The 24,463-nt window shown below is 37.7% G+C and overlaps 1 protein-coding gene across 6 annotated transcripts in view; it reads right to left on the bottom strand.

Moving 5' to 3' along the window:
- TFPI (tissue factor pathway inhibitor) overlaps positions 1-24,463 on the bottom strand; it is a 31,344-nt gene that overhangs the window by 429 nt on the left and 6,452 nt on the right. For 3 of the 6 annotated variants that reach the window (XM_057383433.1, XM_057383432.1, XM_057383430.1), the window contains 7 exons: positions 22,063-22,184; positions 14,587-14,787; positions 10,213-10,251; positions 7,555-7,743; positions 6,287-6,460; positions 5,828-5,920; positions 79-261 (listed from right to left, as the gene is read on the bottom strand). In XM_057383433.1, the coding sequence (XP_057239416.1) occupies positions 79-261; positions 5,828-5,920; positions 6,287-6,460; positions 7,555-7,743; positions 10,213-10,251; positions 14,587-14,787; positions 22,063-22,177 (994 nt within the window). In that variant the 5' untranslated portion in view covers positions 22,178-22,184. Of the gene's footprint in view, positions 1-40; positions 262-5,827; positions 5,921-6,286; positions 6,461-7,554; positions 7,744-10,212; positions 10,252-14,586; positions 14,788-22,062; positions 22,185-24,463 lie in introns of all 6 variants that reach the window. The other 3 variants (XM_057383435.1, XM_057383436.1, XM_057383434.1) reach the window with 3 other exon arrangements.

The following is a 24,463-nucleotide window of genomic DNA, read 5'->3' as shown; positions in this document are numbered from 1 at the left end:
TGACAAGTGGCAAGAATGTTCCAACCTGCATTATATTTACCTCTTAACGATAGCCGGGGCCAGTATCACTTCCATTACCTTTCTTGCAGATCCTCAAACATGACTTTCTGGAGACGAAATTATTCTCATTCCCACCACAACCACTGTAGCTAAATGGGCRACACCTTCCAGTCGAGTAGTTGAAGAAAAATCTCAATTCTTTGGCTCTACAGAGTCCTCTGTCCATAGGGGTCAGGCACAAAGAAGGGATTGGACGTGGTTCTGGAAGTGCCAAGAAAAACAAGGTGAGAAACAACACTGCAGGGCTTCAGTTTTCTGTTATGCCAACATTAGTTAAAATTTATTAGTGAAATTCTCCAGCAAATTTAATTCTGCCCTCCTGAAAATCCAAGATTCTTGACATAAGCATCTTTCCTCTTTATGATTACAAAAAAATACCACAGAAAATATGTCATTGTGTCTTTGAAGTGCCAGCAAAATCTTACTTGAAAGCTATACCTCTACCTGTATTACTAGTGATAAAATTGCCATTTCTGCTGTAGGAGAGAACACAAAAATTCACTTTAAGGAGTTTCAAGTGAAGCATTTGCAGAAAGTGGAGTGAAGCAAAATAAATGTGGACAGCGTTAAAAATATGGTAAATATTTCTAATAAGTAACAGAGTGAGTTGCTCCCAGACATAGTGAAATCAAGTAGGAGATCAAAGCACCCAGCATTTCCAATGTAAGACTCAATACCTCAATGCTGGGTTTGTTGAATGATGACAGAAAACTTGACCTGAGTGWCAGRGTCTATCAGCAACCMMTGAGCARATATTAAARAAGAGCTTGTAACTCCCAGAAWAGGMAARTATTAAATRTGTARAATAAGTGCACAAATAAATGGAGAYRCTGGTGTGTTAGTGGTGCTGTCAGGAGTTTACCATTCCGAGGAGAGGCTGATGGTTTGTTCCTTCAGGGTCACTGCAAGTGAGAGAGTGAGAACTGAAACACTGAGGACGAACCTGAGGTAGCCAAAGGACCTGGGCACTGGAACAAATTCAAGAAACAAACCCATGCCACAATTCCCAAACCTGGAAGAACTCCATCATCTGCCACCCCGGTGTGACTAATATACAAAACTGGAACTGATGAAATTGCTGCACAGGGCACAAGAAGCTGGAAGAGAGCCATTATATCATCAGTTATGCAGCACCCAAAGGAGCAGCATTTTCCTTCAGGAAGCAGCAGAATTGTGGTAGCTGGGATCTGAATACATACATGGAAATGTGGAGTCAGTCAGATGGCACTCTTGAAGAAACAAAGGCACACAGAAGTGGTTCAATAGAAAAACAGAATAAAAAGTGGAGGAAATAATTTGGATTACAGCAAAGCTGAAGACATCCTGTGGTCACAAAAGAGGRAAGCAGATGAGATGCTGAAAGCAAGAAGTTATGAATTAACCTGGGCAGTTCAGGAGACTGACAAAATATCCAAAAAGCATCTGCTACATCTTAGGTGTCTTACACATACCACACCTGCAAAAAAAAGGTTCATCTGACCATTATAATAGCTGAACTGGTGGGTTGAAAAAGTATGAAAAACTGCTGGGGATGGAACAGAATGCTGTTTTAGCAACATCATACAATTAAAAAAAAAAATCCTGAAATTAAAAAAACTGAGTAATGAGTTGCTTTTTTGAAATAGATTAAGCTAGTTTCAAGTCATAAAGTGAGAACTTCTTAATTTCTTTTTATAACTGTGACATTATTGCAAGACTAAGTTTCACTCTGGGTCCAGAGTAGAAATCCACAAAGTGATAACATCGATATTAAACTGACTGGTTTTTATCATGAAGATGGTAGTTAAATTAACTAAGGCAATGCTTTTGGTAGTGCTCAGAGAACTCTTGAGCCTGGAACTAATTTCATCTCTCTCTGGATGGGGAGTATGTTAGCTTTCAAAGCATATGTTCAGCACAGATTACCTATTTTAACCTAATTTCAGAACCTACAAAGAACAGAGCAGAAAGGCTTGCAGAGAGGAAAGGGCCAAACAGCACAGGTTTGTTAATTATATCAGAGCATTAAAATACACACTTTGTAATATAAATTACTTATCTGCTATGTGGAATTCTCCAGTGAACCCACAGTCCCCTCATGAAGGAGTTCTGGCAGTGACTGCAAGATTTGGGGGAACCATGGAGCCAGTGATGCAGTAAACAAGGACTGCCTGTGTATGTGCACTGCACCACAGAGCCAGCCAAGTGTTATTCAGAATCCCTTTTGCACTCTTCCCAAAAATTATCAGTCCTTGCCTATACCATAATATTACATAAATGCCCCAAACACCAAACACTGTTCCTGTTTATTGTCAAAATGTCTGCATGTTCTTCACTCCCGCAGAAGCAAMCAGCCCATGAATCAAACCTCTTAATTTTGCCATCCAGAGCCATTTTTTAACAAATAAACAGTACATTAAAATAAAAACTAAATAACTTATCATAATTTCCTCTCTGCTGAAAATCATAACAATTATGAATTGATTCAAATATACTGGTCCCTAAAAGACTTAACTTCAGGTAAGCATTGAACATTCCCTGTGTCAWGCCCAGCATCTCTGTTGGCAGGACAATCTGTAAGCCTGTGAGGGGGAGTGTAAACAATGTCACTGGAACATCACAGCAGGTGAGTTGTCYCTGTTCAGCTCCAGCTCCTAGTCCTGTATTTATGTACATAACATAACAGTAAATTGAGTTATTATGCCTATTCTTGAGTTTCTCTCCCAAGCGTTTCCATTTTACAACCTCATTTTTCTGAGAGTTGAGTAAGTTTTGTTTCCTGCTCTTTCGATGAAGAAAAAAAAAGAAAATGAAAGAAGGAAAAATCCCACAAGCCACAAARCTACATAAGAAGAGGTACCCATTGTATGGTTTAAGATTGAATTCTTGGAATGCAGCCCTTTCTTGAATCCCAAACAGCCCCCTTTGAGTGTAAACGTGATCATAACTTCAGAAGCTCTGAAAAACACACATCCAGATACAGACTCACATTTATCAGAAATAACCCCAACTCTGCATTGCAACAATAATCCTTATCCCTCAGGCTTTGCAGAGGTTGTGTGACAATGGGCTGCTAATTAATCACAGTACAAAAGTTTGAAACTGTCTTGGGAGGAAAGGGAATGCAATGAGCACTACTTCTCACTAGACACAAGTGTGTGACATTCATGAAGCTTCAGRTTTATTGCCAGATTTTCGATACGTGCAGACTTCAGCTCCTCATTTCTGCTYGCAGCAAAGTGAAAATAAAAGAATCTTCAAGTGGAAAGGCTATTACAAAAATAACAAGTCATCTGCACTTGAGGGTACTCCATAGGTATATATTGTGCAGACCCATTAAAGCAAATAGAACTGTGCCAACTTATATCAGCAAAAGATGACCCTGACTGTACTAACAGCACTAACAGGAGCTGCATCTGTGTGCTGCTCCAAATTCAAAAACCTGACTCTTGATCCTGTCTTCCACTTAAATCTCACAAATCAAATGTAGGTACAGCACTCGCAATTTTCTACCACGGATCACATAATCTAAAAATGAAAGCTTTGAATCTTAGCCTCACGTTCTCTTAATTTTCACAGAATAAAGTTATGATAGATGTTTCAGCACAGTAAGACTAGAACAAACTTCAATCTCTGCAGAAAGTTCCTTGCTGAAAGAGAGTGCTAAAAACTTTATGTCCACATGCATGATTTGCTTTATTTGTCCACAGAACAGTTTAATTTTCTGAAGATGAAGAATTATGCTGTAAATCTAATGATCTGGTATTTTTACAGAGTTACACATACCAAAAATATGAGTTTTTTCCTTAAAATCAAGATGAAATAGCATGTCAGTTGTGAGGCGAGATGTTATGTAAGAGACAACTTCTTGTAATTTTTTTCATGTTTTCGTGTTTTCATGCAAATTAACTAAATTAAATATAATTTTTAAATGGTCTTAATAAATTAGAAAAKATACATAGCCGAGCAAATATATATGCAAATTAGATATTACAGTTGCTGATCAGCCACTGTATGAGGAGATGGACATCAGCCACTCCATCCCAAAGAGTTCATCCTGATTCTGACCTCACATGTGAAGTTAACTCTTGTCCCTCACAGAAGAATTGCAGTGCAAATGTGTGGCATGTCTCTACGTTGGATGTTAACTTCACAGCTGTACCTCTAGGAACAGCAGGAATGGAGACAATGTTCTCCATGGCTCTGGGGAAAAATCAGCTGTTGGTTTTGGGCCTTACCCTTGCCTTCCTCTCCAGTGGGATTGCACAAAAGCACATGATTTTAGCCCATTCCAGCAGCCTGAAAGGTACAAGCTGATAAACAGAATAGGAGCAGGAGGCTGCACGAGGCAGACAAGCTCAAGACAAAAGTTACACAGTAGGGAGAAACCTTCTGGCTCTTCAGACTTTCCACTGAAATGCATTGGTCCTTCCAAGGCTTCTCACCTGGCCCATCCTCCTACACTGACTCTTGCTTCAGTCAATCTTTATTTCTCTTTCTCTCACTCTCAAAATCTGCTGTGCAGGAAAATTCACCACTGCTGACACAATCAAGACCCCTTCCATTTTCCCTGAGAAAACATAGTGAATCATGGACCTTTCCTGAGGTTTTGAGGATTCAGGCATTCATAATGACTAAAAACCTTTAGGGAATGTGCCTAATGYCCTTAAACTTATTACCAGACCTTATGTAATTAAAATAATTTTCAGTGAAATAAGTAACCAAAAGCTTTACTGTTTTATATTCATTCATTTAAATAGCAGAGTGTGTTGATGCTTTGTATGTGATAAACAATATAACTGTACAGAAACCTACATCCAACATGTGGATCACAGTGTGGCAAAAAATGGAGTACAGCATTCATTATTTTTCATGCTTTATTAGACAGAGCATTCTAAGCAAAGGGCACAGGAATACCATCCTACACACCTGTTATCTTACAGAACATATAAAATGCAGAAACCTTAACGCATCTCTAAGGCATTGCTCAGTCCTCAAAAGCACAAGCAAATGCAAATGCAAAAAAACAACATAAATACTTGGTAAGAATGCCCAGGCTCTTTCCAACTGTTTGTTGTTTCCTCTTGCACAACTGTGGATCATAAAAACGACATGCCTCAAATTCAATCACCCTTTACAGTGTGAGCAAGCACCAGCCATCTACAGTGGGCACTGTTAAAACCTATCCCTCCTCAGTAAAGGTCTGGACACTGATCAGCACTATGATATACAGTGCAAAAATACCTTGGAGCCACATTTTCAGTTAATTCACATTCACTTTGGTTATACACAACCCAAAACTGAGTTYAATATGGCCACAGTAAAAATAAAGACATTATGGTATTACATATGTAATACCATAAGGTCTTTATTATATACATATATACATATACATTATACTATGACATATTCTAAATCCCAAATGTCATTCTTTTTTAATGCATAAAAGGAACTTTTCATCACTTGCCTATTAGATCCTCATAAAAAATATTAATTTTGACTGAAAGAATTCTGCATCACTGCTTTTGCTRTTTCTATTAATTAGACCTTCAGGAAGCACACACTTTTCAAAGAGAACAAGATGTGGCCAGTCTTCCACTTCTTCATATTTATGAAAGACCTGTAAGTGGCAATATATTCCTTTGGTTTGACTTTCTCTGCTTATCAAATCCTTTGGCACAGATGAAAGCTGATTCTTTAGTCTCAAATATGTGAGAAAATGGGTGGAAATGGAAAAGAAACCTGTACAAAAGACCGAGAGCTAAGAACTGCTAAAGCCAATTCTTACCAAAAAAAATGGGGAACTGGTTGGGCTCCTCCTTTGGCAAACTACTGTTCAGGGTGTTGGACTTCTCATCTGGAGCAGTTGGCAACAAATTAACTAAAAGAAAGAAAAAGTGCTGGTGTGAAGCAGTCAAGGATGGGTTATGCAGAGGCTTTGCAATGGGTTCCTTTTTATTCCTCAATTTTACTGATGCAAGATATAAATCATACATGGTTTGGTAAGCTTGTTTTTGTATTACCAGCAGTCATTCTAATCTTTGCAATTTTAAAGTCTTTTTACTTGCAATTTTAAGTTTTTCAAAATAAGTATTTACTGGCACAAAAGCCGGTCTGAGGCTCCTTTTAGTGTTAATAACTTCCCTGTGCTCAGGTATTTCAACGTATACATCTTCAGATAAATGGGAAAATCAGTGGACAAACCAAGGAGCATTAAAGGGTTAACTATAAACACCAAAATTCTTACCCAAAATCCCAGGAGACTGGCTAGGTTCTTCTGCTGKGGAGCTGCTGTTCACACTGTTAGGATGCTCTTYTGCTGGGGAGCTGCTGTTCACACTGTTCGGATAATCTTCTGCTGGAAAACTACTATTCACAGTGTCAGGATGCTCTTCAGCTGTGACAGTTGGCAATAAGTTTGCTAAATTAAAAAAAAAAAGAAGTTAAAGCAGGAAAAATATYGAAATCAAAATAAAAATTAGTATCAATGCTTCAATATCTCAAAAATAAAAAACTTTGATCTATTTAGACCATGGCAATGGCCTCTAACCCTCCCTTCTTGAGCATTCATGCACATTTCCATGAAGGTGTTATTTTAGACTAAAATCACAAGAAAAAGAAAGTATTCTGCAGCTTTTAGTCAAGAAGGTAAAAGTGGAATCACAGCCCAGGAAGAAATGCTTCTGAAAAAGTAGGGAAAAATGCACATGGCTCTATATTTATAGTTTAAAAAAAAACTTAAAAAAAATTAAAAACAAGCATAGTGGATCTTTTCTACTTTAAGTGTGAATAAGATCAAGTTCCCCTTGCCAAAATGACAGCTTATCAAACAGTRCTGGAAAAAGGCCCACTAGAGACAAGCAAGATAAAAGGGTCCAGAGGCTCTTGATGGGAACATGTATTGCCTTTATGAATAAAATGAAGCACCTGGTGAAGGGGAGAGGAGTTCTGAAGGTTACTCTATCCTGATGTAGAACAATTCAAGGGAACAAGTAGGACAAGGAAGCAAATGCCTGGTCTGTGGTCAGCCTGAAAGGCTTCTGTAGCCAAAGCTGCACAGCCAAATCATTCCCAAGGGACAGACTGGTTTTCCAGAAATCTTTSGTGGGAAGCTAGCAATACACAGTAAGTTAAAAATCCCTATATGGGCACCTCTTGTCATGACAAGACTTGGTTTGAAAAGGGTATGTGCAGACCTATGGGTCACAAACATGTATTACTGTTTTATGATATCAYAAAACCAAACAGATGGCAGATTTTAGGTTAGCTATCATGAGAAAAGTAAAAAAATGAGTCCTGTAACATTCCATAAATAGTAGCTACCAGTTTTTTACTTCCTATTTTTCATTTTGGTATTTTTATTTAAAAGTATGTATAATTATTTTATATTTCTTTCTATAGAAACCATTGCCAACTTAGGGTATCCTAAACTGCCTTTTTTCCATGCAAAATACCTTCAAAACACTTTTTTTTAATACAATAGTAAAACTCAGAATAATAAAAACAGCAACTTACAGCTGTCTTCGCAGATATTCTGGCACTCTTCCAAACTCCTGAAGTTGTTCTGGTTTCCTAGGCACCCACCATACTTRAATGCTTCACATAATTTTGTCTCTTTATTGTAGAAGTACCTGGTGAAATAACCTCGGCAGATTCCAGGCTCTTGGTCATGGAAGCAGAAGTCAGGCTTTTCTGGAAACAATGCTAAACGTTGTACAGGGTGGGTGAAGAAAAAAAACCCCAAAATACATCCAAAGAAACAACAGAACTGGAGGAAGTTTGCAAAATAACCTGTAGCTTTGGGCTAAAGGCCAGCTATAAAATAACTGCTGCTTTTGTTCTACATGTAACACTGCAATATTATACTGAGGCATTAGAGTGATATTTGTATTGCTCTGTTCAAGTAGTCACCAAATTACAACTTGAAAAATGACAACTAATGATTCTTTTAAAGTTCCAAAATATTGAAGACCTAAGTTGAAAATTAGTTTTTACTCTGATTTAAAAGAAGACATGAATCTCAGCTGGATCATTTGCACACATCCTCATTATTTATCTTTCAGTCAATKTTAATGTGAATTATACACAAAGCAATATTCAAATAGAAGAAAAAAGGAATGAATGGATCATTTTAATTATTATTCAAAGCAATTGATGCACGTTCTGTATTTATATAAAATATTGTAATAGCTCATAGCTAGTTTTTCTAAGAATTAATTGGCAGTATATTGTATTTCAATTGTTGTAATACATAACCAGAAAAAAATAATTTGCAGAGATCATTTATAAAATTGAATCACTAAAATATTCTTGCATATAACAACCAAATCAACAGTTTTAATCCTGAACAGCTTCATTTTGAATCATTACAAATATCATTCTGTGCCACTAAGCACAATCCCCAGTTCAGATCCTTCACCTTTCTTACTATGCAAACACAGCACCTACTGATGGRCACAGATTTAGAAAACTAAGTTCACATAGAGCAATAAATATGAGAAATATGTGCAAGCATTGATGTGCTTTCAGCCGAGAATGCAGGTGAGGCAGGAATGCACACAGGGAGCAGCAAGGCTCCACCAGAGGCATACCTATTCCATATATCCCCTATTAGGAGAGCACAGAAAAGAGGAGCTACAGAAAAAATCTTTCAACAAACATTGCACAGTATTGTGAAATAGCAGAAAAAAATATTAGAGAAATATTAACTGAAAATGGAAGGCAAATAAAAACAAGAGTATGCAAAAGGGACTACAGGATTATTATGGATTCTTAAAAACAGATGTCCTTCATTTGGAATATTCTTATATTAAAATGGTTCTTGCAGGTCCTTGTACATGAAATTAAGTCCAAATGAGTTGAGCTCACAGCTAACTTGTTATAACCGCTTTTGAAGAGAGAGTTCACAAAGGCAATATAATCCTAACCAAACAAACCAGTACTATACTTCTAAATGCCACATTTTTCTCCAGGGGCTCAATATTGAAGATTGCATTTGGAAACAACAGTACATGTGCAATAATGCTGATGATAGCCATTAGCTGAATTTAACAGGATGTGTTCTGGTTTGCCATCAAAAGCAGGGAACTATGGTCAGCTCTTAAAGGAAGTAGCGCCAAAGTCTGCAGCATCTGTGCAAAATCAACTTTAGTAACTTCCACAGTATAGTCACCATTATTTTAACACAGTAAGAACTGAAAAGGTAGTAGAAAACAGAAAAGAAAACCATAATCTCAGTATGAAACTATTCCAAATAACATTCTGCAAAGGTAGGTGATTTGATTATAGTCTATTTCAAAATGTATGTGCAAATACTGGCATTTCTGTAAGTTACTAAATGCATCCCCATTCAGAAAGTCACAGGTGGAAGGAGGGGTGAAGGAGAATAAGCAGCAGAAAAGGAGCTGACTTGTGAAAAAATGTACACAAGTCTGTGTTTGGGGAACTCTGGTTGCCCAYTGTGGGCCCCAGCCAGGTGAGTCTCCAATGTGCAGTGGAGAGGGGCAGAGTGAATCTTCACAAGCTCTGCTCTGTGTCAAAYATCTTCATTAGGAGCATCCTAATAGCATCCTGCTATTCCTAGAGGCACAGCCTTCCTTATGTTTCCTCAACAGACCAGCAGTARGGGATTCTCAGTGTTTAGCCCTGGCTGTTTTGGAAGTCTGGGGTATCAAGAATTTAAAGTTCTGTTAACAGCCTGTCCCTTGAGGAATKKAAACCTTGCTCYTGYGTTTGATGTGCAGTTGGTGCATCTKCCCTAACCTCTGGTAGCTCCTCCATAGACACTGYTTATAAGTTCTGTTTCAGGGCCATTTTTTCCTATTTTTGCTAAAAGCATTTAACTTGTTCTCAAAATACACAATAAGAGTTCCCCATCAAGACTTATTATACAATGCTTGAATCTCTGCTGAGTCCCTTTTTTTACTGAAAAGAATCATGACAAGGAGTTTATTTTGTGGAGAAAACATTGCAGCTACCACCTTCAGTGACCAAAGCTGTCCTCAAATTCTTTGAYGAAGACAGAGGCTTCAGAGTAAGAGCTCACTTTAATCTGCCATTGCTAGTTTTGTTAGAAGATAAATTATTTATGTATTGTTCCAAGGTAAAAAAAAGAAGTTAATGAATCTCTTATGTTGGTAAAAGAATATTAGATTATTGCTTAAACATAATTACCTTTCTTAATTTTTGCTAACACCGTCCTCTGAGGCAATTCTGCAAAATAAATAAAMATAAAAGCATTTATCAAAAGCAGCCATGTTAAGCCTCGCCTGTGATACCAGTGTGCTTAGCAGTGACAGTGAGCATTGAGAAGCAACAATACACCATCTCTCCCTTCTTATTTTTCTCCCTATTTGGGGAGCAGCACAAAAGCTTGTTCTGAAGGACTGAAGCATCATTTCCTTTGTGTAAGAAGACCTGSTATACTGGAAACTTGAGGATATGGAAAGTACTGAAATCAAATTATGCTGATACTCAATTGTATAGGGAAATTACTCTTGTTACTGGAAGCAGAAACCTGTATTATGCAATCTTACTTTCAAAAGATGAGTAATTAGCAGACTAACGACCTGACTGCTGTAGCTGCTGATACTGCTCATAGCTTTGKAGCTGACTGAAGGAGACAGTAAGATTTCTCTCACCCTATCCAATTCCCTTTGCTTGGCCAAGTATCTCCAAACATCCTTAGGTGGGTGTAGATGACAACCTTGTCTGAACGGTTCTCTCAGAGCATGATCTGCAGTGAAGTTGTTATTCCACATGCAGGAACCTGGGTTTTATTGTATCAGCTCAACAAACTAGGTATCTTAATTCAACCCCAAATTCCTTTTCAGAGATTGAAAACAAGCCTTCTCCTTGCAGGAGACTGTCTAATCATGAAACTGCAAAGGAGTCCAGGGGCAGAGCAGATCGTGCAGTGCACAAGGAAGGCTGACCATTTTTCATCAGCTGAAAGGTGGCCAAGCAGAGCTGATAGACTTTACACTGCAGACATATTTYGCAAAGCATATGAAACAGCAGCTTCTGGACTCCACCTTATTCTTCTTATTTGCATTGCTTCATAATTCTTGTTTTGTATTTTACTGCCCTTTTGGATCATAATTCTACCCTACTTTTCTCTGGAAACTTGCCGATGTTATATTTTCAAAGCAAATCTATTGGKTAGATACACTGTCATGACACATTTTTCCTTCCACCTCTGGGACAATGCAGCTGTTACCCTTTAAAAAATATTAAAAGCATGGCATGCACTTCAGAGTGACATAGCATTTCTTTGAACAGACTTCCAGTTTTCCCTATTAGCAGGAGGCTTGGCCCTCAGCATTTAAACTCATGACCTAAACTACGGGCACGCACGTCAGGCTGTTTCACTAATCTCACTCAGCTGTCCCCTTCAGGGCAAAATCAGCAATCATATTTTGGCATGTGATCTCTGCTCTTCTGGCAGAGAAAAGGAAAATTTTATTGTGAGTTTATACAGGCCTAGAATCTTTTAATCTTACTACCAAGTCAACAGTGTCTTTTGCTTCTGGTTTTGGTCAAAAAGTMAAATCCACATCTGAGTTGATTTTTTCTTTACAAACAAAGTGTATTTCTGAGTAGATCCATTCTAAATAATAGATATTAGACTTGCATGACCAGAACCATTTATCAGCAGGTATTTTTCCCATGGTAGCAAGCTTAAATAGGCTAAAATTTACATTCACTGCCTTGAAAATTAGTTTCTTTGTGCTAGTGATGACACTTGTGATTATACTCATATCCAGCAAATGATGGCACATACAGGCAAATTCCTCTTAAAAGTACTTTTTCATTCCCTCTAACTGTGAGTATTGGGTATAAAATACAAAAAACACTGCTAATTTCTAGGAATCTTGAGTCAGAAGTAGTCAYCTTGAATTTGAACCCTAACTTTGAGAATCTTGGAGGGGCCAAGCTGCARCTGGGCTCTCTGAACTCTGTTGTACTGACTTCAATCAATTCTCTCTTTGGTGGCTTATTGATTCCAAACTGTTAAAAAGTTATCCTGATCTGGCAATTTGCTCATGTTGGCTCATTTATTCCTGTATTTGTGCTGAATATTGAAAATCAAACTTTGACTCTTCATAGTATTTCTTCTAAATTTGTAAATATATTAGCTTCCCTTTAGCTTATTTTTATGTCTTCACAGTGATAATTTAGTATTTCAGATTTTTCTTTATTTTTAAGCACTTTTGTGGCATTTTCTCTTCAGACTGATTTCTAGTCACCAAATACTGATCTTCCTACAGTAATAAATAGGGGAAATGTATGTAAGATGAATACAACAACATACTACAAGACTGCACAGACAGAGCTAGATTTAACAAAAAGAATTTACAGAATTATAYGGGGTTTTGCTAAATTATGTCAGCRAAAGTGATGCATGATAGTTTACTTTGCTTTATGCCTGATCTGTAGCACTGTGACACCAAACCATTTTATCTGCTGTTATCCATTCAGAGAATACAGAGAGAATGAACCTTCGTTGCTCTTCTTCTTCCCCAAAGCAGATCCAACTCTTGGAGAGTCTTGGATCACTTATTCATACTCAGAAAACTGCTCTAGGGCTGAGTACCAGATGTAGACACTAAGCTAGTTCTTATTTTAAATAACTTCCAGTTTTATACTACAGAGTTATGCCAAATATATGCCAGTACAGGACTTTGTCTAGAAGATCTGTTCCAGATTTTGATCCAACACAYGWGCCAGAATCAAAGTTGGGYCCCTTCCAACTCAGCRTATTCTGTGATTCTGTAAAAACAGCAACATTRCATTGAAGAAATAATGTGGTAAATCTTCACCCATGACACCTGATGATGACTTTTGGACACTTCATTCCAAATTCTGCATCTATCAACCCTGCCTGTGTCCTTTTATCCCTCTGTGTTAAGCCTTTAAATTGCAGTTTAGGACAAACACTTCMAGCTTCCTGTGAAAGGAAGTACCATGTTTAGGATGAGACACTGGCAGCTGCAATCCTGCAAATAACCCTGCTCCAAGCTGTGGGTCCAGCTGAAACCCGAAACCAAACACTAGATGGAAATTACCAAAAGTCAGCCGGGTGTCAGAAAAAGAASAGCTAATTCACATCCTAGACTCCAGAACTGACACTGAGTGATGTTCAAGGAAACAATAACTTTCATTTTCTATCTTGAAAGATTGTTTTTCTTAAACTTTGTGGAGTCATTACTAGAAACAGCTTAATCCTCTGTAACTAATTTCTTTTTTGTTTGATTTTCTGCCCAGAACTGTCATCTGCTTCTATATAATAGCCTGTTAAGAAGATTTTAAAACCTATTACTTGAATTATATCTTACTTCAGTATTTTTTCTTACAAACTCAGTTATGAAACATTGAAGACACAAATATTAACAGTTCTCTGCTGCAGAACAGGCCAACATCACTGTCTTGAGTGTGGGAACAAAGGCAAATTTTCCTGCTGGGCTCATGTGACTGAAAAGTCCYTTCTGTTGGGAATGAATCCTTCTGTCTTACCTTGAAGATTAAGAAATGAAAACCCAATATRCGAAGAGATTTGGGAAAAAAGCCTCGCATAGTTGATATACTGCCTGAAGGTTATTACACACTTTTGAGGACCCTTTGTACTAAAATTCTTACAATTTCCATTGCCTTCTCCCCCTTCAAGATATCCCTATCACTTTGCATTTACACAGSCAGACACACTCCAGTAAATTCCCATTAAATCAATAGGTATATATTAGGTAATATATTAGACATCCTGAGGAAACCCTTTAAAAGACTTGATTTCCTCCAGTCTGTAAAAACATAAGCTGGTCAAATTTCTACCTCCACTGGCAGATTTAAGAATCTTCTCATTTTCATTCAGTCATGTGAGGGATTTCCACAATGCTGAATACCTTAATTACAAGGACGATTTTCAAGAGCAAAACTAGCATTCAGAAAGCTCAAGGTGTATATTGTGCTGTGCATCATATGTTAGATCTCATTTTYCTCTTTCTAATGATTAACTGATGAGGTTGCAATAAAACAAAGCTAACAAATGGCTATAACTGACATTTTTAACAACAATTATCTACTACTGTACTTCTAACCATGTTGAAACATAGAAGATGTCCCAAATTTTGGACAGTTTTTATAAACTTCTGAAGTGAAGGACAAATATGGGATTAAAAACTGGGTTAGACACTCTGAAAGCAATCCAGAACATCTATGCTACCCACCAGCTCAATGCAGCCTCAAAATCAATTTCACTTAGGATCTCATCCAAAACAGGGCCCTAACTAGGAGATAAGATTTCTGGCATTGGTATTTCTAGTCCACAGGTACATTAAAAGCAACCTATCTTTCCAAATCCTGAATGTTTGCTTGCACCATGTAAAATAATTCAGATGACCTTAACTGCTAGGGAACATAATTAGAGGAATCACACTTCTGTGTCAAGAGGAACTGAAATGGCTTTTACTTCCCAGATTCAAGTAGTTTGTGAATGAGAAATAAGAGATGCAAATGAAGAACTGGTASGAGGATAAAAAAAYGGACACTGGCCTGTTACCACACACRTCTTCTGACATTCCTCACGMGTTAGGAAGTTGTTTTTGTTGCCATGGCATCCACCATATTCAAATTCTTCACACTTGCGGCTTTTAATGTTGAAGAAATAGCGGATGTGGATGGCTTTGCACGGACCATCATCTGCCTTCATGGCACAGAAGGAGTGCCCAAGCCTCAGTGGTGGCAAAGCAGCTCCTGTAATACGGAGGAGACACAGAATAACTCAGTTTGCTGCATACGACAGAGTGTAACTCCAAAATGAGATTGTGTGTTCTGCCAGAGAGGCACCGCACAACATCTGTCTGCAAAGCTCTGAACACACTAAACAGATGTAAAAAGAAAAACATCATCTGCACTGGAACACAAATTCCATTCAGTCAAACCAAATGTGTGGTTTCAATTTTCCACCGACACAGCTCACAGCATAAACTTTAGCTCCTCATCACAAACCTCAAAACAGTTATGGGGAGTGGCTGAGTCACGTGAGCTGGGGTGCAATTCTGATAACAAAAGCACCAGTCCTGGTAGCTCCAAAACACACCATGACTACCAGGGCAGAAAGGTTGCCTTGGGMTCTCTGTCATGCACTTCTCCCAGTGCTCGTGGCTTGTCAAGGATGTGCCAGGGAACAGCGTGGGATGGCCAGAGCCCTGCAGAGGGCATTGCTCTCCTGTCAGATTGCACTCGACTGAGACACAAACCCAGCTGGGACCACTGACAGACACCACACTGTCCTTTTCCTTCTGTCTCACTGCTGCATTACAGCTTTCAAGAGCTTACAACTGGAAAGTGAAGGCAAAACAAAGCTGTATGTTCTTAAATTGTGCAATTTCTATGTCTGAATATATATTAATAGGTATGGGAATGTTTTGTACAGATTGTCAGATATATTGTGAAGAACACTTGCAAAGTTTTACCCTGTCAATGTCTATAGGGAAATTCTCACTAGCAATCCAGTTCCTGACACCGTTCCCTTATAAATGTTTGGTTTACTATCTTTTTCTCTTCACTTTTCAAGGAAGTATTTTACCCTATAAGATTTTGAAAGCTCTACAGAGCTTGTGTGCTTGCCTTAGGAGCCAGAAAAACAGACCCAAAGTTTTTCACTCATTCTTCTACAGCTAATTAGAACACTGATATTTGAGAACATATGTGCAAACATATCTATCCATGCTCTCTGCAGTGGCCCAGGAAACAGGAGACAAAGGAGAAGAGTTTACATGATYGTTGAACAGATTCCTACTATTACTAGATTAAGCTTCCAGTTTTAATTAAAAGAATCCATAAAAATCAGGCTTTATGTCATGGTTAAAAGGAAACTTGTATGCATACTACCTACTTGCTCTGTGGATATCTAATTTTAGCATCTAAAATTGACTTTATTATACAACCTTTAAATTAAACTCACAGCAGAGATAAATCCTCATACGTACTGGGATCCACGGAAGTTTACCAGTTAAATTCCATTTTAGCTACTTCTAACTATTAAACCCATGGAAAACAAACAAATTTCAACACTAAAATCTTTTAAAGAATAGCATTTAAATCCTTGAAAACTTAACCAACTTAATTACAAATTGACCACCAACAGAATAATTGTAGTACATTAGACCATTTGGTGTTAAAGTACATATAAAAAGGACTAATTTCAAAATCATATTTAAATATTCAGTCCCTAAAACAGTTTGTGACTCGTCCCATATTGGTGAAAATACATTTTCAGATTTTCGAGTTAGGTATATAAATTTGAAAATATTACTGAAGAATGTACAATAGGAAATGCTGATGAAATAATAATTAAAAGAGATGCTAGATTTGGTAAAGCTGCTATGAAACTCAGCTTGCCAAACAAGGTCTCAGAAATTTGTTTCTTTCCAGTTTCATTAGCTGGGTCTTCCTGAGTCCACAAAGAATTAGTGTTTTGAAGTTACAGCAAATGCCAAGTTGGACTTCTAAGGTTCTAAAGTTCTCCAAGAGGCTTGGGAATCCTTTAGAAGTGATTTAAAAAGGCTCATCTTAAAAAGTTGAGACGATACTGCATTGTAAAATGAAACTTTGGATTTCCCCCTCTCAGTACCAGGGAAAAATGCCTTCAAAAGATCAAAGTTTTCAGTAAGTTATGAACTCACTCCTGAAATGCTAAAATCAAACGCTCGGAGCTTCACAGGAACTGATCCAACTCAAATGTGGTTGTGGTGAGAGCTGGCAGCTGGTTCATAAACACGTCATTTTCTTGGCACACCAGAAATGAGATCTCCTTCGTGACCTCTGTCAGTGACCCAGTTCAGTCTACMAGAGGTTGTGAAAACTTACCAGGTTTCTTAATTACTGCAATTTCAGACGGGGAGTAATGTCAGCTCATTTTCTCACTGCATTACACCACACCAGTGCTGTGGGCTATCCAAACAGCAACAGTATGCAAGCAGAGTTGCAAAACTACACAAAGAKGATGAACAAATGGCTTAGCAGAGTYTGTCTTGGGAACTTTCTGCTCTCAGCTCCCAGCCTACTTCCCATCAGACCCAGGGAAGCAAATCATTGTTTTGGTTACCTCCTAAGGCCTTTCCCCTGCAGTCACAGGGATGCTGTTAACCACTGTCACATGTCCTGACATCTGCTGCAAACATAATGACTAACTGGGTCACACTTTTTGGCAATCACCCGTTCAGTTCCTTAGGAATGCTAGAAAGTTGCCATAGTTTGACTAAAATCTGTACCCTATGAAACCCCCCCAGGGGCCAAACCCTTCAACTCTAAACAGTAACCAAGCGACTCTGAAGAAAGAAGTCTCAAAGGGATTTATAGGAACTGAATCATTCTTCTGTCTGGGAACAGRGAAAGAATTCTTCCCCATTATTTTACACCTGGGAACRCTTAACTCACACAGATGATACAAAATTAGCTTTCCTTCTCAGATTAGAGCAGCAGATGAGAAGGCAAGCAGGAGTGTTTGGCCAGTAGATCTGCACAGACACACATTTGCCTGTACTTATTTCATGTGTGGAATATACCTTGAGAAAACTCATTCTTTGAGTAAGGCCTCACCCTCTGCTCTTGAACACTGGGACAAATTGTTACTACGTTTTTGGTGCTGCATGAAAAGCACAGGATATGACATTCAGGGAAGATATCTGTCAGGATGGTCAGCGAAAATTCTTCAGCAGAAACACAGGAAGTTAAAAGCTGAAGGGATGTTAAGAGTTTCTCATCCAAGTGAAGAAAACTCCCAGCAACCTGAAGCAGTCAGTTCCAGGATTTCACTATTCTTCTTATAGGACAGGCCTTTTTTTATCATATACCACTTAAATGTTTTTCCTATATATACTCAATTATTTTTGCTTCCTTCACACATAGAAAAATTTAAAACCATAAACATATACACACAACTGATCAGTTTTAATTATCTAATCCACCATTCACTTCTCACACTCCAAGGCTGCTGGAGGAGAGAAAGTTGCCTCCTGCACTCTCAACCTTTATTTTGGGCTCTCCAAATCCAGCTCCATCTCTGCTGTTTGAAGCCCTCGTGGTGCAGATACCTTGCATTCACCACACCACGTCAGCAGCCCACCTCTGTCTCTTTCTTTTGAAAGACTTTTTTTCCCTCTTAATTAGCTCCTTACTAAATAAACACCTTTCTTCCCATCTTTTTAGTGGCCTTGCTTTCTAATCCTCTCACAACTCTTATCTGGATCTTTCCTATTGGTCTGAATTCCTGGTAAAATGTGCTGCCAAGAGCTGAATATAATCCGCTAGCTGAGGCATTATTAGTGACAAATAGAGTGGAGTAATGATCCTTTGGGTTTTTCCTTATTACAACACAAAATCACTTGCCTTTGTTTTTAAAACAACATGGAATTACTTTTGCAATGCTCTGTAACTTCCATTTACTTTCCAGCAAATAGAACCTTGTTATACAGGTGCTTCAACATTTATTTTCCATCTTATATTTATGATTGCCTTAAGAATAGCTCATTGCATTTGTTATTTAACTAAAAAAAAAAAAAAAAAAGTTTAACCCTCCACTTTGGATCTGGCCCAGTTAGATATTCATTACTCAGCCAATTTAGGTGTCTGGTCCAAATACACTTAGAAATCCTATATAATTGTAGGACTGTACTAGCCTAGACCAAGACATTAAATAATGGTTATAGCTGATGTTCACTGTCACACAGAAGTTATTACTTCTACTAAAACAAGGCACAACAAGGCCACCTCTCCCCTTTTTCTTTCCCCTGCCTCAACTTTTTAATTGAATGGTTTCCTTACATCAGCTCCATAAGCATTAAACAGCCTCTGCTCTGTTCTGACAGTCAGTGCACTCCACAGTCTGTGTCAAGTGCAAAGCAATGCCCAGGACACGGCTCACAATGAGCACAAGCTCATTGCAGATATTTTATGTCACYATTTTCTCCCTCCATGCCTTCAACCTTCCTACTTTTTGCAACTTTCAGACAAGATATGGGCCAAGACTGTTCCTATGCAACGCAGACATTCTCACGTTTGTTGTCATTCCCATGGCAACTTTTGCAATCAAGAAATGACTGTTTAACACACAAACAGCCACAATTAATTTCAGTGCAGTCACTTCACTGTGAGAGCTCCTATAACCTGCAGTCAGCCCTGAGCACAGGCACTGTGGGCGATCGAGGCACTGCTATCACTTCATGCGGAGGCAGTGTAATATCACAAAACCAGAAATGGAGAATAATGTCTCCTAATCCTCTTACATTAATACAAGTGAAAACAATATCTTTCCCCTGGATGTAGGCATAACAAAAGACTCTAATTTGGCTTTCAGACTCCTAGGGATAATCGGCAGGGCTGCTCGATAAAAAGACTTCCTTTTAATTAGAAAATGARCTGATTTCTCTGCTACACCTGCAGCACAATAAAAATGGAAAGTGKTATGGAGGAGTTGCTTTTCAGAACAGAACTATAAAAATTGGGATAATAAAGATCAGGAATATTTTGACTTTTTATGTAAAAATACTTTGTTTTCATTTGCTTAGGTTATGTGTTCTTATGAATTTCCATGGTTATCCTTAATTATAAAGATATTCTGTCATCTTCCCAGCCTTCCCTGGCAATGTCTCCCTTTGATAAGCAGTATCAATACTAAGCACCTTGTCACTAATGAATAGCTGTTTCTTTTCTCTCCAGCTTTGTCAATGTGACAGCTTCCCACCCACACACTGCTCAGTGTTCTTCCTTCCCATGTGTCTCCTACACTTTCTTTAGGCAGGCACATTTATTTCTGGCAAGCTTTCACATATGAATAAAAAGCACATTCAATTTGTGAGTCATTTTCTTCAGGCTTTGGAACATCAACTAAAGTGCTGCCTACCACATGAGGTATTAATGAACGAGATACATAACCTGGTTATTTTTATACCTTTCATTTTTGTTACACTTATTTATTGGTGGAAAATGACAGGTTTTGCTGGAAGAGAGCAAATTAAAAATCTTTTTATTCCATTGGACTTGACCTGCAATCTTGATTATTACTGTAATTAAAATAGACAGAAAACCACCTCTTAAATTCACAATGTACTTGTACTCARTGTGATCCAAAAGCACGATATTAAAAATAATGGATGAACACATTATGCTTTAATACCTGAAATTTATGGAACACTGGGGAAAAATACGCCATTTCTTTATAACTGTCTACCTTTGAAAGTAAATGTTATCAAGGAAACTGCAGATCACAAAATTCCTACATTTAAAGTGACTGAGTCCAGAAGATAAATCTTGAGAAATCACTAATACAATTTTAATTAGCAACAATCTAAATATTTTGTGAAAACAAAGTACGGCAAAAGTATTTTTTTTTGTAAACACTGCAACTGAGTCACAAAAGCAGGATGCTATTTTAATTTCTAAGCCTCACATTTGATTGGTCTTTACCTCAGAATTAAAGCCCAAAAGCTCAGAACTGTTACTCATACTACATCAGTTAGTGGTCACATAATCCTACGTAACTGATTGCAAAATAATCAGTGGAAAAAATAAACCCCAGTAAAATGACTACTTAATATCCTTGAGATTATTTACTTATTTTCTTTCATAAACAAAGGACATAGAGGAAAAAATTAAGCCATCAGATTTCTTGTGGTGACAAAGTATGCAAGATGATTTGGCCTTCATGTCCTGCAAGTTTGGCTGAGAATTTATAGAGCAGTAAGGGTTGTGTGGCAAAAATAAATGTGACTCTGCCCTCAAACRAGAAGGGCATTTTTGTACTTCAGATTAAAAATAAACAAATTTACTCTGAATGAACCATCTTTACTACACAGCCATGCTAAACATACACTTAACTTGGGACAGCACATATCTTAAATAGCAGTGACTAAATGTGACATGGTCCCAAAGCACTAACCCAGTACAGCCATGACTGTGCACCTTTATTATTTCTGTCTCAAGAAGCACTGCTGCAAAAGTCTGACAGAGAGAAATTATCTGTCTGGAAATAGGACAAAACGTAACAAAACGTTTCCTCTTAGCTGCACTCTCAGGTGCACTTCAAAATCAGACATGTCAAACAAAAGCACCCACTTCACAATCCTCTGCAGCTTAARGAGGTGGTAATAGTTTCAAGTTATTTTTTCAAAGGAAAACAAAACATTTTAGTGTGGCCCCAAAAGTGTATTTTCCCCTCAGCTTTCTCAGAATTGTTTGGGAGGAACTTAAAATACCTTTCACAATGGTATCCAGCATAGAATTCGGCTCCATCTTAATTTCAGTGAAGTAAACAATGATCTTACCATGGTGAAAATCCCCAGTTCTAACAGTCACACTGTTTTTCTAACAAAATTTTTCAGCTGGTRAATTTTYAGTCATAGAATTATAGAATATCCTGAGTTGGAAGGGATTAACAAGGATCAAGTCCAACTCCATTATTTCTCCAGTGATATCAAATCACTTGGGGCTATGCAAAGACCTTCATCAAGGTCCAGTAAAACAACCAGTAATTGTATCATCTCTAAATCAAACTTTGCAAGTTAACTGTGCCTTAAGAGATCTGTGCATGGGACAGAGCAACATCAATTTACAATGTTATTCATCATATTTCTGTTCCTTTTGCATGARGAAATAAAACCTGAGTTAACCAACTCTATGTTTTCTTTCCCTGAACATGGATCTTTTCCATGCTCTTAAAGCAGAGCTTTAAGGGAATCATCTTGATATCYAACCCAGTGTTTGATTAGGATTAGATGTTCTAAAAAGCTTGGGAAACAGAAGCCTCAGTAGATGGAAATTTTGCTAAAGCTTAGTACATAATTCTAAGCATCCCTCTCCTAGTTGGAAAGCAGCACATTTTTAGCTTAGCCTCAATTTCATTAATTTCCCACAAAAGTTCTCTAGTACAGAATTACATCTGCAGTGCATTTTATCATAGTGGGCTTAGTTGATTGAGTGTTTGTGTTTTGTTGTTTGACTTTCAGGTGTTTTCCAGTGACCTCTTACCCACAACATGCTCTCCTTTGCTGCCATCCGGCTCAGCAGTTGTGTGCCCGGCGGTACAGAAGAACAGCAAGACAAAGGCTGAAGGTAGGGAACATCCCTTCTTTCTTCCTTTCATCTTCCCTCTATAACATAAAAATGACAATGTGCACTTCAGTCAAGATCCTTGAGTGCTCTGCAGAAGTCATTAGCAGGGCAGTGCACAGCCCCTCTTGCATTAGAAACAAATTCACAGGTTCTGAAATATTGAGCAAATGGAGAAAATGGGCAAGAGCTACAGTTGCTCATTTTCAGGTATTTTTTTTTAAGAAGTAGCATCTTTATTCACAATTCTAACTAGAATTAGTTTTACATTCCCTTTCTACACAAAGTTTTGTAGCACCTGACCTTGGAAGAATTACCCATTTTCATCCAAAGGTTAAAGAAAGAGTTACAGCAAATCTTTTTATTCCTCCCTGATAAAAAGTCCAGTCAGGCTTTAAAATAGAAAGTAACTCTGTTACAAGGTAACCCGAAATTGCCTAAGACTGTCTTTGTGATTTGAGAGACTTCTGATTCATTATGTCAGTTTGACATTAACTAAAATTAAAATAAATCCCAAACTAAGGAAAATATTATGGGAAGCAAAATTAACTAAAACAATTCAAATAATTACACAGATATTTATCATTACAATACATACAGATCTGGTGAGAGTTTGACATCATCTAGGCTCACCTAAAGCAGAAATATCAYCAAATATACAGATTTGATACTAAGATATATAGTAATAACTTTCAGACTGCCTGACTTCTATGAGTTCAGTGGAATAAAAAGTTACAAAATAGAGTTATAGTTTTGAAATGACATGGGAAAGCTTAAATTTCTAGCACATTGTTTTCCTTAGAAGTACATTGGCACAGTAGTTACTCTTCATAAAGGAACTTGCTGATTACCCACAACCTCAGTTACCAATGGATTAATTCCATGTTTGTCCCTGGGTTCTCATTTTCTACATTTGAGTTTTTCTAAACATGGCATCAAAACTCTCACTATTTCTGTAAAATTCTATCTGAATTTGGTTTTCTATCACTCARATTGAGGCTTTGGTTCCTTCTTCCAGGAACCTGTATAGATTTAGATTGCAAAATTTAGTAACAAATTTCTGGTCAACTATCCCATATTCTCAAAAGTTTTTTCCCAAGTAGAAAAGACACAACCAGGCCGAAATAGAAATACTGAATAAGTGTCTATTTATTTTCATCTGAAAACAGATTTTTGTGTATCAGGAGCTACCATATATAACTGTCTCTGCATGATTATGAGGATAAATTACTGCATTTGTACAGGGAACAAAACCCTTCCCAGGTACAGTATTTCTATTCTTCCACTTAAYTCCTACATTTCCCTCAAAAGGAAGGGCCAAAAGCGTGTCAGACCTGGGCATCTTGATGCTTGGGCCAGTTCCCAAGAGGAAAAATGTAGGCTGTGCAATGGCATATCTGCCTCACTGAAAAGTCTACTGACCAAAAACAATCTCCTTTATCTTCTTGCTAACCTTCCCAGAGGGTCACGCAGTCCCAGAACATTGTGTCAGGTTTGGGTGGAGGTGGGAGGAGTGGGCTGAAGGTTTTGGTAATRAAATGCTTAAATCCTTCCGAGGTTTAATTATTTCTTGTTATTCTTAAAGGAARAAGGAAATCCCAGATCAAAGTGTACTTGGCACTGCTTTTTCAATTAAAACCYCAAACCCTCTAGAAAAGTCCAGGTTTTCTGACTGGATTTTCAGCTGCCCAATAACAGAATTTTAAAGCTGTAAGCCTCTTATAATACTGGTTTGTTGGTTTTTTAAACCATTCTGATTTTGGTTTTTTTGTTGTATTTGTATGGGGTGTGTAATTCAAAATACTTCATCTATGATATCTGGCTCAGTAAAATATCAAATGCACACATTGGTGAAAAATTGTCATGGGAAAATTAGGAAATGCTTAAATTTTAAATAATTCATGTTTAACTGTCTGATAATTTAAGACACATTCTGAAAATTTCTGAGAGTAAATGAAACCCCTTCCCCCAGTCAGGACAGCCAGGAATCATCCCAGCATTGATACTGCATGTCATGGCTTCATTAATGAATATTTCATTAGGCAATCCCTTAGGAACTGGCATTCTACTGCTCCCAAACTCCGTATCTTTTAATGAGACATTTTTATATCAGACAACAACGATGGTGCTTGATGAAGGAGATCAAAGGTCCATGGGTTATAATTGGCACTGATTTATTTTCTGATTTAATTAACTGCTTTCATTTAGTGCCATTAGCTTCCCTCAGGCTGAAGTACAGGTAGCCAAAGCAGACTACAAACAACCAAGGAAGCTCCCAGTAACAGATCCTTATTACCTGCTCTTATAACCAGGCCTTTTT

The sequence above is a fragment of the Malurus melanocephalus genome, unplaced genomic scaffold (genome assembly GCF_030028575.1).
Source record: "Malurus melanocephalus ecotype Western Australia unplaced genomic scaffold, MMel_1.1 scaffold_632, whole genome shotgun sequence".
In the NCBI taxonomy this organism is placed as follows: Eukaryota; Metazoa; Chordata; class Aves; order Passeriformes; family Maluridae; genus Malurus; species Malurus melanocephalus.
Note: the sequence above shows the minus strand (reverse complement) of the source record. Positions and strands in the feature narration are given on the sequence as shown.